We start from the raw sequence: 18,330 nt of genomic DNA, 5'->3' as shown, positions 1-18,330 counted from the left end.
TTATCTTCATCCAAATATTTCACTTTCAGAATCTGCACTAACCTCACTAGGTTTCTTTCTTCTTTTTCAGCTATAAACACACATCCACTGCCAGCATTCAATCTATCTTTGCACTGTAAATTCAAATTGGAATTTAGAAATTAACTGCTATTAACATCCAATTTCTGCAAGATTTCTGCCCCTTATACTAAGTGGGCATTGTTACCATTTATAAGTGACACCAGTTCTGATACCTTTCCATAGACACTCCTGCAATTGAGTAATATTACTCTTTACTGGTACAGTATTCTTCCTTGTCCTAAATCAGAATTTATCTTATCAGATATGTGGAGGGATTGTTGTAACTGCAGGAAAAGCCAAGTCTAATTACAATCGTTTTCAAGCAGTACGCCAAGAATAGTACGTAGGAAAGAGTTAAAATTGTAGAGCTAGATGCCAGGCGTGGTAGAGGGGTCAGTCAGGGCAGAAGTTCAAACTGTCGGGCAGCTGCGCTTGATAAGAAAGCAAACAGCCACCAAGTTATAAAGATACAAAAGAAGATCTGTGCAGGGACCCGTGATAAGCAGCCAATTAAGAGTATCAACAGAAAGCACTTCTGGTTAGAGAGAGAAGTCTGGGAGTGGAGAAAGAAAGAGGGCGCTTGGTGGGGACAGCACTACGTCATGAGGAGCCAATGAAGGGCTCAGGACACAGTGCGTGACCATATAGGGAGAGGCACCTCTGTCCCTCCACCCAGCTTCTGAAGAAAAATAATGAAATTAATACTTGCCAATACCAAATAAGGACAAGTTGCCTTCGACACTACGTCATGTCAAGCGCTTGTGGGGTCGAAGGGGAACACTAACAAAACTCAGGAGTATGCTGCTCCGCGGTCTTTTCACGCTCTAGAGGTTAGGCTCCCGGTAGCGACAGTAGTCAGTGCAGATAGCAACAGCCGACTTGAGCTGAGGAGCGGGCTGTACGCAGGCAGCCGGAGATAGCTGCCGATGAGTGTTTAGGCAGTAGCCGTGGTACTCTGACGTAGGGTGCTAGTGTGGGCAGCAGTTACTGCAGAGCGTCTGTCAGGCAGTCGGAACGGTGAAGTTAGTCACCGTCTCTGTAATAGACTTGGCAATTCCGCAGGTACAATCACTAAGCAGTTATGGTGATCTGTATTTCTTTCTTAATAAGCTAGAACTTGTGTAACGTTTGCAAGAGTTTAATTCCACCCACTTCCTACCTAGCCTTGTACTTTCACACCAGGGATTGCAACATCTTTGCCAGATCAAAGTCTCCCTCTCACTAAGGTCAACTGGCTAAACCCCTTTGACAAACCATGTCACTCAATCCCCTGCAAAACCCACACTTGGGACACAACAGGATTTCTCTATCCTAAAACATCCAAGTGTTCACACACTCCACTACCCTAGTAGCATGTGCAGGTGTGTGTGTGTGTGTGTGTGTGTGTTTCATACCTACCCTATTAAAGGTTTGCCACAATTATCTACCCAATAGCGGAGGCTGAGAAATAGACATCCAAGATGATCACAGAATTGTCTGAACCTCTGGTTCCAGCCTTCCACTCTCTGCTTCAAACCAGGGGACCATGATCAGTCTAGGGAATGATGCTACAAAATGTTAACTCTGCTTCCACCTCATGCCTGAAGCTAACTGTCTTCACCGAAGCAGCCAACTGCCTGTAGGAACTGAGGATTGCCTCTGAACCCATGCAACAGGCATCATATGTGCTGACATGAGAGAGAATCTGCAACCATGTGCACCCAGTGCACTCAGTTACTGCCAGTAGAGCCTGCTCCACATGTCTGACGTGATCCCTGGCAAGTAGACAGGTGGGCACTGACTTCCCTTCCTTGCCTGCTGTTTCCCTACGGAGCTCTGATGTGTTGGTAAATGTGCCAACACCTTATAGATAGAGGAGGCCTAAATGCACGCTATCTAACGCAGACGGGCGTGAATTCTGGAACAGGATAAGTAGTGAATGTTTATAAGAAAAGTATGCAGCTCCTCGAATACTTATCTTTTATTCTTTGATGTGAATACAGCATTCTTGATGAGACATTTCATACGATAACTATCCAACTATGTAAGGCTAATGGCGCCTTGCTAGGTCGTAGCCATGGACTTAGCTGAAGGCTATTCTAACTGTCTCTCGGCAAATGAGAGAAGGCTTCGTCAGTGTAGTCGCTAGCAAAGTCGTCGTACAACTGGGGCGAGTGCTAGCCCGTATCTCGAGACCTGCCTTGTGGTGGCACTCGGTCTGCGATCACACAGTGGCGACACGCAGGTCCGACATGTACTAAATGGACCGCGGCCGATTTAAGCTACCACCTAGCAAGTGTGGTGTCTGGCGGTGACACCACAAGCTCCATCAGTCGCCAATTAGTATTTTTCGGGTTAACATACCTCCACCTGTCTACGACATTTATTAGCTGAACTAGGTTCTCCATGAGAAACAGGACAAGAAGATGAGAAGATGTAGTCAACAAATTCTGCTGCACTTTCTGCCCACCCCACCCCCCAAACACACACACACACACACACACACACACACACACACACACACACACACACACACACACACACACACACACAATATGGCAGTTTGGATTCTTTCGGCTTCAACGAACCACATATTCTTTCAACAGTATGGCTGAAAAAGTGACAGGTGCCAGAAAAGCAGAAACCAGGCCCTACAATCGATACTCACCTTCCACATGGATGTAAATAAATAGTGAACATTGAACAAGATAAAAATGTAGTTTATGAGGAAAAATTTATTTAACTAAACATGAAAATCATGTAACTGCTGAATAATGTTCAAAAGAAAATATTGAAGAAATGGGCAACCACATTAGTCAGGCATTTTCACTAATAAGATGCTTTTGCGCTTGAAGTAAAACTGTGCATTAATCAGTAGGAGGTATTTTCATTTGCCATTAATTCTTCTAATAACTGACTATTATATACCGTATTTTTTTGGGAACAGCACTTCACAATGTCAATATTGTAAGATAAATTCCATTAACCGACCAAAAGCATAAAAATAATTTTTTAAATTGATAACACTGCACCAACTGCAACACATTACACTGTGACATGTAGATTTGTGTTCATATCACTTAAATGAGTCACTTTGAATATCTATCCAGAAAGTGTGTCAGTATTTTACTTAAAATATCACATACCAGAATAAAAATTCCACAGTCTGAAAAATTTTGGAGGAGGGGGAAGAAGAGGGATGTTCAGTGGCTGCAACATTTGCTGTGATAAGGAAAGTGGTTTCCATTTTTGAACAGAAAACACATTATGAACTACTCAATATTTGACTTCCTCAGTAGCAAATTTAGTTTTTAAAACCATTTTGAAATTTGTGAGTAATGACTGTATGTACAGTTATCCAGTTATGTAACTGAGTGTCTGTTATCAGTAAGTCACACTACCCATGTGAGGCCCTGAGAGTCCAGCTTCAACACCTACAGTTTATGCTATGTTTACAGTGTGAAGTTCACAGTGCACTGCATTACAGTCCTCAACAGGTGTCTCCACCAAGGTAATCCTCAACCATAATGCTCCACCTACCACTATCAATGTTTCACTGGAAGAACATCAGCAATTTGAAATGGCAACATATGTGGAAAAATCATAAGATATTACCCTCATTTACACATGTATAAAAAATCAGATCACTGCTTTTTGATATAGGTGTAAATGATGGTAATATCTTATGATTTTTCCGTATATGTTGCCATTTCAAAGCTGATGTTAAAATGATGTCAGAACTGTGATTAAAAATATCAGTGAAAAATTTTTAATAGTCCAAAGTAATTACTTGTTTTATTTGAGGCTCCCAATAGCAATACCCCCCCCCCTCCCCTCCAGCTAGAAATGAATTGTGCAATGCAGTCACTGGAGTGTTGGGGGTTCTACCCTTTATTTCTATACAATTTAGTGACTGTGTGTTTAATTTAATTCTAAAATACAGTGCCATAAGGAAAGAAATAATTCTGACTAATTAACTTCCTTCTAAATGAGGACAGTTCTTTCTGTAGTGTGTTGTCAAAGTGAATGTAGACATCATTTTAATGTAATATGAAGTCAAAATACATGAGACACTCCTCTCCTTTCCGAGGAAAAGGGAAGAAAAATTAAATTAAAATGAAGCTATGTTAGAATGAAACTAACTTCTTTATGGCAGTCGTATTTTGTTTGCAAGATTCTCAAGCCATGCCTGAAAACCTAGGGGATCAGTACTAAAATACCTAAGCACTACTACAAAAATAATTTTCACACAACATGACTGACAAATTTTGTATTAGATAAACCTTTCAGGTACAGTCAAAACATTAAACTTTTCTGTACCTGTTTCCAAATTACTACTGCATTCAACATTTGAGACTTAATATGGCAAGTTTCCACATATGCCAGTCCATGCTGTGGCAAAAATCAACTTTTAGCACATCGACTGACATTACTGGACCAAAAATTGACTACACATGTTATTGTTTTGTTGGATTATTAATCTACTTCTTCCCCAAGCCACCAAATAATTGACATGAAATAAGCACAAAACCTCATTACACTGAGAAACTACAAATTCACAGAACTCTACTACATACATTACAAGTTTAGCAGTATAGTTTATTTGTAATTCAATTAAAAATGGTGTTTTAGGTATCCAGAATGAGATTTTCACTCTGCAGCGGAGTTTGGACGGTAGGAGACGAGATACTGGCAGAAGTAAAGCTGTGAGTACCGGGCGTGAGTCGTGCTTCGGTAGCTCAGATGGTAGAGCACTTGCCCGCAAAAGGCAAAGGTCCCGAGTTCGAGTCTCGGTCGGGCACACAGTTTTAATCTGCCAGGAAGTTCCGTGTTTTAGGTAATTTCTTTAAACTCAAATATAAAATTAAGATTACCACCTTCAGGTAAGTATTTCAGCATTGCATACATAGTAAAGGGAATCTCTCATTAGTCAACCAGAACTGTAAAACAGACTATTTTCAGTTCAGCAGTACAACTTCATATTACTGCTGGCTTTTCCTGTTAGTCACTGACTAATTTCAGTTCATGTTGACTGTGTCTTCTAAAGCACTGCATGTGAGAACTCTCAGTTCATTATGAAACTTAACAGGTTCCAATTTTGCTGTCGGTTATTACGTGTCAAATATAACCACCAAAGTCTTACAAACTAACTCTCCTGTTCAGCTACGTTTAGCAGTAAATAAGTCTGAGTATCTGAAAATATGGCATTTTATTTACAAGAATCCTAAAGTGCTTTGACCCATTTAAGAATCCAAAACACTTTATTAAAATGTGTATTAACTATTCTGTATTTACACAATGAACACACATTAAAATATCCTTACTTCATTGACTATGTACACACCATTCCACACATTAAACATTACAAAATACTCAGGAGGCTTGGTCTATACAATATCAATAAATCCAGTGACTTTAGTTAGGAAAACAGTCAGGAAACAAGAACACTATGGCTCTACAACACAAAAACATGCTAAGGGAGTTCTGTTAGCAATGACAGGAAAGTTTAACAGCTTAACTAAATTTACCCTTTTAAAGACACATACACAAAATAATGAACTGTTAACATGGTGCGGAAAGTCTTGGCAGAGTATAAATAATTTAAGAGTACAGGTAACAATTCACCAGATAGTGGACGCATCAAATTGTCTACAAGCACACAATTCACCAGTTTGCAGACAAATCCTTTTTCGAGCTAGCATTTGCTTGTGCACCCACCTGCTGGTGACCCCCCCCCCCCCCTCCCTCTCACCACTGTATGGCTACATTATAGTCTAGTGAATGAAGAAAAATTAGTGGTAAAATTAATGTAGCCATAAATTTTTGTACATTGGTAGGGGTGTGTGTCACGAACAGCATGCTAAAAATTCTACCTGGTAGGGTTTGAGTGTAGGGGGCATGTATAAGTTACTTTTTTAGCTTTTTATTGAATATGTCAAAAACTGCACAATCTAACAAGAAACAACAATAAACTACATCAAATTTCTTACAAAAAACATCATATTCATGTTTTCTCTAGGACTAATAGTTTCCACAATGCAGGTGAGAGAAAACTCCCAGATTACTAGAAACAGAGTTTCAATGGAATAAAAATCAATGCATATTGTTAAATAATGTGGGTTACGTACAAATATTAAATGTTTGTAGCACATCTAAGTGCAGTAGAAGCATATCAAGGAATAAACTTTGTTTTGGCGGTGTAATACAGTGGAGGGCCAGGGGGTAGGTTAGAAGCATGACGGGAGATAGGTCACCAGAGTGTGGTCATGCATTTCCCTCCTTCACTGACCAGCAAAATTAAGAGTGAGCAGGCAATTCCCCACATAACCACAATCTGGAGACACACCCTCCCTCATGCTTCTACCCTGTTACACCCCCAGAACACAATTTTTTCTTTAATGCAGTTCTACTGTGCTTAGATGTGGTGCATAAATTTAATGTTTATTCTTAACCCACTTGATTTAACAATAAATATAAATTTTATACCATCATAACAATGTTTTTAAGAATGCAAATGTGCAATGTGGAAAGTATTAGCCCTACAGCAGTGGTTCCCAACCTGGGGTAATTAACCTCTGAAGAGTACAACGAAATTTTCTGAGGGGGTAAACATAAAAAGGTTCTACTGTGTTTTGGTCATGAAAGTAAATTATTTTTAAAAAGTTATCATCATTATTGTAGTTGATAGTACAATTGGTATAATGTCAACTGTATCCTGATGCCACATGTCCCTGAGTTCCTCAGCCAGTTGGATGTATTTTTCAATTTTTTCTCCTGTTATCTTCTGTATATTGTAATACTGATTACAACAACTTACCAGTAACTGTATTTTCTCAAATACTACCATTAGCATGTGTCACTATGTGGTGGTGATTACAGATTATGAAACAAAGATACGGACATCTTCCTCACATAATCCACCCACTGCATGCATATTTTGAACTTTGTACCACGCACAAACAACGGTAAAATTGAGACTTGTTGATCACATATGCTTACATATCTCTTGCAAATGCCTTCTCCAAATTTTTGGTAGTTCCCGCAATGGGCAAGAAATTGCTTCATTATTCACTCTGCAACAGATAAACGAACTAATTGATAGCACAAAACAACTGTAACTGTGTAATGGTTACTGTAGTATGGTAGGGCCTACATACTATCATTATTATTTCTTTCCTTTCTCAGACGTTATGTCTGGTTAAAAAATGGAAAGTGACACGGACCTTGATCAAGCGTGACTTCCTTTTAACTGTATGGTATATGTTACATTGCATTTAGGAACTTTCAGGTAATTGAACATGTATCAATAATTACAGATTTCTGTAGTTTTATATATACGTTTGGATGTAGCTGTATTGTGTTGATGTACTGGTGGATATTGTGTGGTATGACTCCTGTAGTTGACAGTATAATTGGTATAATGTCAACTTTATCCTGATGCCACATGTCCTCGACTTCCTCAGCCAGTTGGATGTATTTTTCAATTTTTCTCCTGTTATCTTCTGTATACTTGTTGTATTGGGTATGGATATTTCTATTAGTTGTGTTAATTTCTTCTTTTTACTGGTGAGTATGATGTAAGGTTTGTTATGTGGTGGTGTTTTATCTGTTATAATGGTTCTGTTCCAGTATAATTTGTATTCATCATTCTCCAGTACATTTTGTGGTGCATACTTGTATGTGGGAACATGTTGTTTTATTAGTTTATGTTGTATGGCAAGTTGTTGATGTATTATTTTTGCTACATTGTCATGTCTTCTACTGTATTCTGTATTTGCTAGTATTGTACATCCACTTGTGATGTGATCTACTGTTTCTATTTGTTGTTTGCATAGTCTGCATTTATCTGTTGTGGTACTGGGATCTTTAATAATATGCTTGCTGTAATATCTGGTGTTTATTGTTTCATCCTGTATTGTAATCATGAATCCTTCCATCTCACTGAATATATTGCCTTTTCTTAGCCATGTGTTGGATGCGTCCTGATCGATGTGTGGCTGTGTTAGATGATACGGGTGCTTGCCATGTAGTGTTTTCTTTTCCCAATTTACTTTCTTTGTACCTGTTGATGTTATGTGATCTATAGGGTTGTAGAAGTGGTTATGCAATTGCAGTGGTGTAGCCAACGTATTTACATGAGTGATTGCTTCGTGTATTTTTGCTAGTTTCTGCTCCTTCTATAAAGAATTTTCTTAAATTGTCTACCTGTCCATAATGTAGGTTTTTTATGTCGATAAATCCCCTTCCTCCTTCCCTTCTGCTTAATGTGAATCTTTCTGTTGCTGAATGTATGTGATGTATTCTATATTTGTGACATTGTGATTGTGTAAGTGTATTGAGTGCTTCTAGGTCTGTGTTATTCCAGTATCATTACTATTACTACTACTACTACTACTACTACTACTGGCTGTCGTCAGACATTATCAGGGTGTATACGTAGACGAGGAAAAAAAAATTCCCCAATTTCCCGGTTAGAAATACACATTCTCCCAGATGAAAATACACTTTTTCCGTGTTAAGTAACAGTATACTTCCTCAGAACCATAAAACTTATCAATCCTTTTGATGGTTGTGGTTTTATACACCAGCACAGAATTTCCTGGCACTTTAGAAAACGAATCTCAGGGGAAAAAAACACGTTTTGGAAAGATGTCTGATGCGCAGCAACAGGTATACTGCATATTTTTGTATTACGGAAGTATAAATTTGAACTCCACCAAACACCACATGTTACTTTCTGAACAATTGAAATTGAGTTTGCGATGCGGTTTTGTAAGCCAGTCATAGCTCATGTCAAGCGATCGCGCCAGCCGATGACTGCGGATATTCACAGTACAGCACATGTGACAATCAGCCAATACCAACATCACTGTTGAGCAGTGTGAACACACAAATAGGTAAAGGTAATGGTTTAAATTAATACACACAGTGTTGCTGCAAGAAAAGAAAAGCTTTCACGTATAATATTTGTCTTTAAGGTTAATAGGCTGCAAGAGAAGCTAAGCTTTCACACATAATGTTTATCTTTTTGCGCATGTTACACTTTAAGACACATCACACAAATGTGCCTCTAAAATTTTTAACAATGACGTAAATGTCTGTCTTCTGGGCTCAAAAATATTGTAAACGGTCATCCTCAAAGATCTGATTTTTGAATAAGAGTCAAACCGCTCTGCGATTTAAGAAATTCATCAGACATTTGTGAACAGAGTTCTTTTTGCTTAAACGGAAATTTACTTTGAAAGTAACACTTTTCAAACAACCATTCGGAATATTTTCCTGCGACCTGTTAGAAATAGATTCGTTTCAGCAGTTGCCAGATAACAGGTGTCGCTGTGCTTATGCAGCTACGATGACGCAGGAAGCTGGTACGTTCGTACGTGTAAAACATTAAAAGATCTTACATTATGCCATAAAAGACACAAGACATTAGAGGATATTCCAAGAGCATGGGAATTTTGTGAACCATACTAAAATGCATAATTCGGCTTAAAGTGCACATTCGTATGTCCAAATTCAGATGTAAATTTTCTTGCAGTATCAGTACTGTATTATCTCATGTTTGGTTCTTTATTATGGCATAATGCCATACGTGCTAGAATATGAAAACATGAACTTCAAATGAAGTGAACAGTTGAAACTAGCCAATAGTGTGGAATTCAACACTTCGTTTCAAATAAATTGACTGCCTCAGCAAAAAAGATTAATAAAACCAAAATTTCTTTAGCAAACCGACAAAAATAACTTCATTGTTCTGCAAGCTGATTAACGCCTGACTTACAGAAAGGTGGAAACAAAATCAAATCTGAAACTAATAACATATTTTAGCCTTCCATAATTATGTGAATGTATTTTAATTCACTTGATAGCTTCCGAGCACAGAAATCTGTTTTGTTTTCATTTGACGTGAGAGCAATAAACGAAGAGGAAACAGCAAAAACACTTACTGGTAACACGGGTCACGTGGAGACTACCACCTCAGACTGCTCTGTGCATCAGGTCCAGATCTACGATATTTCCAAACCTGTGCAATATTAGATAGCGGCACTCCCCCTCCCTCGAGCGTTTAAGGTAGGACGCCAAAAATTTAAAAAAATCGACTTTTCAAAAATATCTTCATTTTGCAGTGCACATCTTACTGAAGAGTCTGCTACATAAAACATATATGTTCGAGGGAACGTAAGACATGTTATTTGGTCTTAAGTGTGACAAAGTGCAGTGCCACACCTCTTCACACAGCATTCTTCCATCGCACGTCGCTGTATTTCGCTCTGTGGAATTCAAACGTGTAATATTTTGTAATGGGTGCCATCAAACTATATTCAGGCCAGTGGAAATTAAAACGTCCTGTGGTGCCTCTCCTGCTCGCAGGAGACAAGAGACAAGCAGGACAGTACACATTTCTTCAATCCTTAAGCCCTAGCTTTTTTTCCCTCTCTAATCTTGCCACAGCTTTATACGGCATACTTTCCTTTCTGGGAAAGAACCTATTACCTCACCAAAGTTCATCAAGATTTTGCTACACGGAAAAACGAAATGTCATTGTCTAATACTAGAAAAGCTCTTATTAAAATAGTACCCAAGACTAGTGTGGTTTCTTGATCTGATTACGTGTATTTTGTCACTGTCTGCTAGATAAAACAAAATAGGCCTGCCTAATATTGCAGCAATTGTTACACACACCAAATAAACGAGACTGTTTTGGCACAAATGGTCATTCTCATAACACAATAGAATATAATTCACGAAGTACCAATATCAAATGCCTATTAGGCCAACTACAAGCAAAAAGTTTTATGTTAGGAAATAGTTTCACATTTCATTCATACTCTCTAGTTTCTGAAGCAAGAGATCAAAAAGCAGTAGTACAAAATTTTTATATAAATTTGGAATTGTCATATTCTTCCGTAATTTGTGTGAGGCCCCGTTTATTCTCCTTCTTCGTTCTAACAAACAATCTTGTTGTCACTAATTCTGTAACAATTCCTGGCAGTGTCAAAACTTATCCTCTGGTTAACTTCACTAACCCTGCCACAATCACCGGTTTAGTTATCGCATTTATTCCCCGGTTAGGCATTATTACGAGTTCCTACAACGCATTTTCCACGCTACTCCCAGAATAGGACTTTAGCAGCTGTTAGCCAGGGACTGTATATCTGGCCCTTAATAGTGCAGCGGTCTGGTCAAAAATTTTCCGTCAAAATTTCATTTTCTTGGATACATGGAGAAGACAATACATAATCTTTGTTGCCTGTTATTCCTGTTATTCCTTTATTTCCACTCTGGTAGTCTGAATCTATGGATTTCACTAGTAATTATAACGCTGATCATTTGCAAACCCAGTCAACCACATAAACAGCGATTGGCATTCACCCGTTCAGCTTTATTCCGATCAGCTCATATAGCCCTGTCCCCTTTTGTCTGCAGGAAAGTTTATTTCTGGATGCGATGGGGATTCCCCTGGCAGAGGTAACACATACACTATGTGCACATTCAAAAATCAACTTATGATAAATTCAGAAATAAACTTAGAATTTGTTCAAAAATGTTCAAAAATCAACAGGGATGCGTTCAAAATCATAGCTCCGAGCCTGTTGCACATACGTGAATCTGGCAGATTAGTAGCAACAATAAAATTTTTCCGGATAGCATCTGGCTACTTGCTGTTGTGTACAGCTAACTGCCACACTTCTGTAGCCAGAAGCGAGAGAAGGTACTACTCATACGCGACTCAACTGCGCATGAGCTTTCTCGCAACCACTCAAACAAATCTAATATAAACAGTTGTGACGTCAAGCTCATTGGAGGCAATTTATTGTTATGAAACATTGCATAGTCTTCCTAAAGCGTTTGACACATTTTGCTGTTGGCAGACGCTTTTATGACCACTGGGTTTTGTTGTGGTATATGGTGCATTTCCTTTGTAACTTAAGTTTTACTTTCATTTTTTCCTTTCGTTCGTGTTTTATTGTTGTAGCATTATTCTGCAGTAGCAAGATACAGCAATATTCTTTGTTAGAGTATTGGTTCTTACCAGTCAAAGTTACAAAAATATACCTGAAAACTAAAACAATGAAAAATTCCTGGAATTCTAAAAAATTCCCAGGTTTTTCCCGGTTTTCTCCTGGATGTAAAAATTCCCGGGTTTTTCCCTGATCTCCCAGTTGTCTCATGTCGTATACACCCTGATTATGCATTCACAGTGGCAGTCTTCCCATTTCTGTCAGTTAAGAGGTAAGGAGTCCAGCCATCAACTAAATTGCAAGTAATATGTATAGTGCATATATCTTAACTTGGTGGATTTTAAATGTGGGTGCAGATTATGAGTGAAGCAGGTGTCATTAGGGAGAGGAGTATAACAGAGGAAGCATGTTTTGTAGCAAGGTTGTTAGAAACGTGCAGTACTAATTGTCTCATTGACTTATTTGTTTGTGGGTTAATAATCTACAACAAATATACAAAATTTATGTTGAATTTTACGAGTGAAAGTGCTTAAAGAATATTGTTTTTGGTTCTAATTTTTAGTTAGGCACTGATGTTGTTGATGGTGCAGGGGGAGAGGGGGAGGTGGTACTGGCTAATTACCAGCTAATTTCTGGTTACACTCAGGGGTAATAGTCTCAGAAAGGTTGAGAACCACTGCCCTAGATAAAAAATGAATAGGGTCTTTTTTGTACGAAATATAACTTAATTGAGTTTTATATTGGGAAACATTTTTGTGATGAGGTACAGTTTTCAAAATATTCAAGAAAAAGTGACCTTTACATGCCCCATGCACTAACACCCCACCAGTCAGAATTTTTAGTATGTTGTTGTGAAACATCCCGCAACTGCACAAAAATTTGCAACTACACAAATTTTTCCTCTAGTCAACATTTTTTGGCGCACGCGCACACACACACACACACACACACACACACACACACACACACACACACACACACAGAGAGAGAGAGAGAGAGAGAGAGAGAGAGAGAGAGAGAGAGAGAGTGTGTGTGTGTGTGTGTGTGTGTGTGTGTGTGTGTGTGTGTGTGTGTGTGTGTGTGTGTGTGTGTTGGGGGGGAGGTTTAGAACACTGGTTACCTTTCCTCTTAAATTATTTACAAATTGCTTGTACTTAATATATGAATAATAAACTATATACATGTAATACTGGGCTGAAAACATAAGTAGTCACATAAACAAGTGGCATTAAGGGCACACAAAATGCTCAATGTTACCCTTTGGCATAACATAACTTAATATACACATGGGACAGTGCAGTGTGACATGTCCGAGCTTGTGTTCAGAGATACTTACTAGTAAATAGTTGAAGCAAAGTGAGCTCATGCAGGCATCTTCTCATATAAATGTGAAAAACATTTCACACCCACTAGACAATAAACTACCGAACTCAACCACACGGTGTAGTATCACTTCTTTCCTATCTTGTTTATTCATTACATTACTTCAGAAAATCAGTGTAAATTATGATTTCGAGAAATACCTTCAGTCCTGGACAGTGGCTGTACCACGCACCAAAACATTGGGAATGTTGAGCTGCTACTCCAGCTGCAGCACCATTAGGTCCTCGGAAAACTATTGGTACGTTCACCTGCACATAAATTGTTTCCACATAAATACACCCAAACACAGGTCACATCAATAATGTACCAATTTGTACAGCCAAAAGTAACATTGTTTATCTAACTACAGTTAAAAATGCAATTATTCAGTGTGTCCCAGTAGAAATGGTCAATATTTTGTGATGTGACAGGAAAGGTCATTCAAAGCAAAAACGCCTAGCAAACATGAGCTCTAACATGCACACCTTAAGAGCTATGAGCACTTGTGCATTAAAAGATATGTCTTCAAAAGTAGCGAAGATGAACAAGTGCTCATAGCTCTTAAGGTATGCCGTTTAGAGCCCACATTTACTGGACTTGTTTCGTGTTTTGGTCCGTACTACCACGTCTCAAAACATGGAAAGCAAAGAGCTTGCTGTAGAAGAGATTTGTTTCACAGTATACTGCTGAGACCATTCATCCTTGAACACTGAATATATGAAGATACCTTGATATTCATTTAGTCTGCAATTAACACTTGTTTTATTTTCTGCAACACACAACTGCTGCTGCTAGTATTACTAACTGTATTATGGCAGTGAATGCCCTATATCTTACAAAGTAGTTTAGAAGCAGTATGTTCTAACTTTTTTACCAAATAAATCTACACCATAGCCAAATATTTTCTCTAAAAATGTCACTCACTCACTCTTACTGTTCCCTCTCTCAGCGTCCTGCCACAATCTTGGACTGATATCTTAATAGCTGCACCTAATTATTATTGACCCCTACGAGTTAACGTCTGTTAAATATTTGCCAATTTTTGCAGTATCAGTAGAGAATACATATGTTACTAGCATCTATTAAATCATCATCTTCTACAGGACGTAAGTACAATATTTATTATAATGTCACAGAAGAATTAAATCTCCCACTGGAAATGCAACAATTTTTCAGAATCTTCTGATCTTCTTGTTCGCACATTTCAATCATTAATTGATGATACTCCTTTCAGGGTACAGCTGAGTTGTCTATTCCATTTTATGCACAATATTTTAACAACCAACCTGCTTATCATCCTCAGAGCTGTGTTTTTATATGTACTTGCTGCCTGCACTCCAACCAGACTAAAGCAGTGTTAGTGTCACACTCCACATGTGAATCAAACTAGGGCTCATTAACATTTTGTCTCTCTCAAATGAATTTCAACTGAAAATAGTTCACTTCTTTACGCTTCACATCTATGCACTGAGCCTCTTCAGCAACATATCACCTTTTCCCCCTCAACATTCATATCATTCCATTTCATTTTCAAATATCACTGATCAAAAAATCACATTTGTGTGAGACATGTGGTACAATGGAAGTACCTTCTGCCATGCACTTCACGCTTGATTGCACGGTACTGATGTTTACTGGGACAGCAGGTTGCCAAAATCCGGAATCTACTCAGCAGACTTATGTGGCCTGTAAACAACCTTTCATCAGTTTGGGAATGAGGTGCAGATATTGGCAGCTAAAATCAAGCTAAGTTTGGGAGATTTTCTCAGCATTCTTGTCATGTAAAATTTGAGTAATTATCTCGAGCATTCAACAATCACAACCATCGTCAGTAGCAATTGACAGGATGACTGCTGGTTATAAAAAGCAGTAAGATCAATGAAGATACAATGTGACTCCATTATGGAAGCATCACAAATTTATCCATCAGTTTCTCTCTTTGGCAGTTCATTGAAAATATGTACAAGATTACGTTTGTTGATAGTAGAGAAAAATTACATTTGCAAATGTTTTGGTTGTATGCAAATCAGATGCATGTCTGGGTCAATTTGTATGTTGCAAGTTACACATTCATACTTTAGCTTCATCATGCAGATCTATCACCTGACTCCAAAAAAATGTCATTCTAAATGCTCTGATACACAGAGTGGAAGCAATTTCTGAGAAGGACCATCCTGAACCCTGGTGCCGGTTTGTTTTCTCTCTGGCACTTTCGAATTCACTCCAAGCCAGCAATTGAATAGTTCCTCAGCCTGTCTTCCTGACCATTCATCAGCAGTGATCTGCGTGCTGCTACAGAGTGGCACTGCTGATGTCCAGACTGGTCACGAGGCATGGAGTGCTTTCTGGGAGGCTCTCAGTGGCATGCTGTCAGTGATTATGATAACAGCATTGACAAGGGACTCTATGGTGGCAATTGCTATAGTCCTGGTATTTGGTTTGATTCCATAGTTCATAGTACAGTGGAGGTGCAGAGCAGTGTAATCCGTTGTTCAATGGTGCTGTTGGTTCCGAGTGTTTGCTGGTGCGTTTGCAGATAATTACACTGTTGTCCGTGAAGTTGTTAGTGATGTTTTAATTTACCGAGTTATAACTCCATCACCTTGCACATCCATTTACACAAAGATAAGCACCAGGTGGTACACCACCATGAAGGATAACTTTGCCTTATGTTGCTGCTGTGTATTACAGTAATGACTGGCTCTAACAACAGGGTAGTTGGTGTCAGACTGGTTTTGCTTGGGGCAGATTGCCAATTATCACTTAGTTCATGTTGTTTAGCATTGGAGCCAAGTGTTACTGCATTTGTGAACACCTAAAAGCTATAATGGCGTTACGTGTTTGACTTCCTTTATCTCATCATTTTCTGCAACTGATTATTTGAGTAAGTTTTGCCATACACATGAAAACTTATTGCTGCACAATGTATTTAATCTAGGCAGCAAGGCCAAACTGTTACCCAAACCAGCCTGTGGGTCTGTTGTGTCGCCGCATTCCACTGACGGTGTGTAGTGTAAACTGAGTAATTCTGCGCCGTCCAGTTTTAAGGTCATCAGCTTCTTAAGTTGTCATCATCATCTTGACGTTTTATTATATTTTAAACAGACCTAGCACCCGTATTGGAATAGTATTTTAGTACAGCAGCTTAATTTACTGGCTTCTCTGGGGCTTTCCTCTAAATTTCACTACCAGTTTGCCAAGACAGGTTCGGTTATTTTTAAGGTTATCTAATCATCACTGGCAGTTAAGTTATTCTTTTCAAAATTTGGTTGGTAAAGTAATTATTTCAGCTTTAAATTGAACAACTAGTTTTTTTATTAGATTCATTGTTGAGTTATGATGTGCCTGTTGCATTAGTAGTTTTCAGACCTGTTCTTAAATAGTACTCTCAAGTATAGTGATTATCAAGTTTAAGACAACTTGCATTGTTCTCTCTATGTATAGGTAGTAACTGTATTGATTGAAGGAAATACTTCATTAAATATGCTGAACATTCAATGGGATTGCATTCAAGGGAAAATTAAATTGCTATTACAGGATTATCTTTAATTGTTGTACTGGTCATCAGTGTCTATAATAAGCTATCACCAAGAATGTAGGAGTCAGTTATGGTGAAAGAGATTTTTCTGTGTCTGATCCTTTGCAAACAGGATGCTGAAGACACCTTCCAGCACGCCAAGCAAAAAGTGGACATCACATGCTGGTCATAGTTGAGAGCTTCACCTATTCTGTCAATCTCTAATAATTCAAAATTAAATTAACCTAAAACTTTTCAATATCCAGCCCTCCACTATTATCATATGACAATACCCTAGTTCAGTGTCTATGGTAAACGTTATCTTAAGTTGAAACAGATAAAAAAATTGTAGAATTACACTAACACCAGATACTATACTCGCTTCCCTTCTCCACACTTAAATTAACAAAACAGATTCAATTTCATGTGCACTTGAGAGTGTACATCTTAGCTAACCATTCAGGAAGAATGAAAAAATGTCGCAGAAAGTCTGGACTTTATAATATTCCTTGTAAATGCTGCAGAAGCTATACTGCACTGTCTGTGTGTACCATGTGCACTCATTGCACAGACAACTCTTATCACATTACATAAACAGTAGTGCCCAGAAGTCAAACATTATCAGAAAATAAATGCATATGAGGCAGTGTCAAAAAGTAATGCCTTCAATTTTTTTATGTGAAAACTCTGAAAGCTTTCTAAACCTGCAGAAGTCGCACATAGACTGACAGACCATGCGAATGTATTTTTCTGTTCTATAAACACTTTGGAGCCATGAATCAAATGATCTGAGTACCTTCCTGCAATCAGTGGTGCTCCTTTGTTTCATCTGGACTACAGCAGGGGTTGTGGAATGGTAAACAGCTACAGACTGACAGTCCCACATGAGTAGCAGCAATGCGTATAATTTGTTTCGTTTTCTTTAGGAGAAATAGTGAAACAGAAGCCATTTTATACTTTATTCTCAAATGATTTCTTATGATTGGAGTGTTACTTTCTATTAGTTGCATCATTTTGTTAGTTATAGGTTTGCTCATCGTTCTAGTTATATATGTTTGCAGAATGGAATTTCCATTTCAGTTCATGAGGCCACATATGCATCCAGAGGGTTAAAATACATTGGCCTTCAGGAAATCTTGTACTCTTGTACTCTTGTACAGAGGCAAAAATGTTTTACTTGTATCCAGTCTCCACCATAACGACAGTGTAGATCAGTAAATTATAGATTGCAGCAATCAGTCGTCATTTTAAAATTTTATTATGCACATCTAGACTTTGGCCAGAAGCTAGCCATTCTCAATGCTAAGAATATAAGAAGTACATAGTCAGATGATGTCATAAAAAGTTAAAAGTAATGGCTTAACTCACATGGTTTGTATATTACATACCACTATTATTTTCGCTCGAAGCATGTAAGTCCCTGTTGATCGCGCTTCACCCACAGTTCAT

The 18,330-nt window shown here is 38.3% G+C and overlaps 1 protein-coding gene across 1 annotated transcript in view; it reads right to left on the bottom strand.

Moving 5' to 3' along the window:
• LOC124555354 (pyruvate dehydrogenase E1 component subunit beta, mitochondrial) overlaps positions 1-18,330 on the bottom strand; it is an 89,382-nt gene that overhangs the window by 57,433 nt on the left and 13,619 nt on the right. The window contains exon 5 of the mRNA XM_047129233.1: positions 13,526-13,633. Within this exon, the coding sequence (XP_046985189.1) occupies positions 13,526-13,633 (108 nt within the window). The remainder of the gene's footprint in view (positions 1-13,525; positions 13,634-18,330) is intronic.

The sequence above is a fragment of the Schistocerca americana genome, chromosome X, assembly GCF_021461395.2.
Source record: "Schistocerca americana isolate TAMUIC-IGC-003095 chromosome X, iqSchAmer2.1, whole genome shotgun sequence".
In the NCBI taxonomy this organism is placed as follows: Eukaryota; Metazoa; Arthropoda; class Insecta; order Orthoptera; family Acrididae; genus Schistocerca; species Schistocerca americana.
Note: the sequence above shows the minus strand (reverse complement) of the source record. Positions and strands in the feature narration are given on the sequence as shown.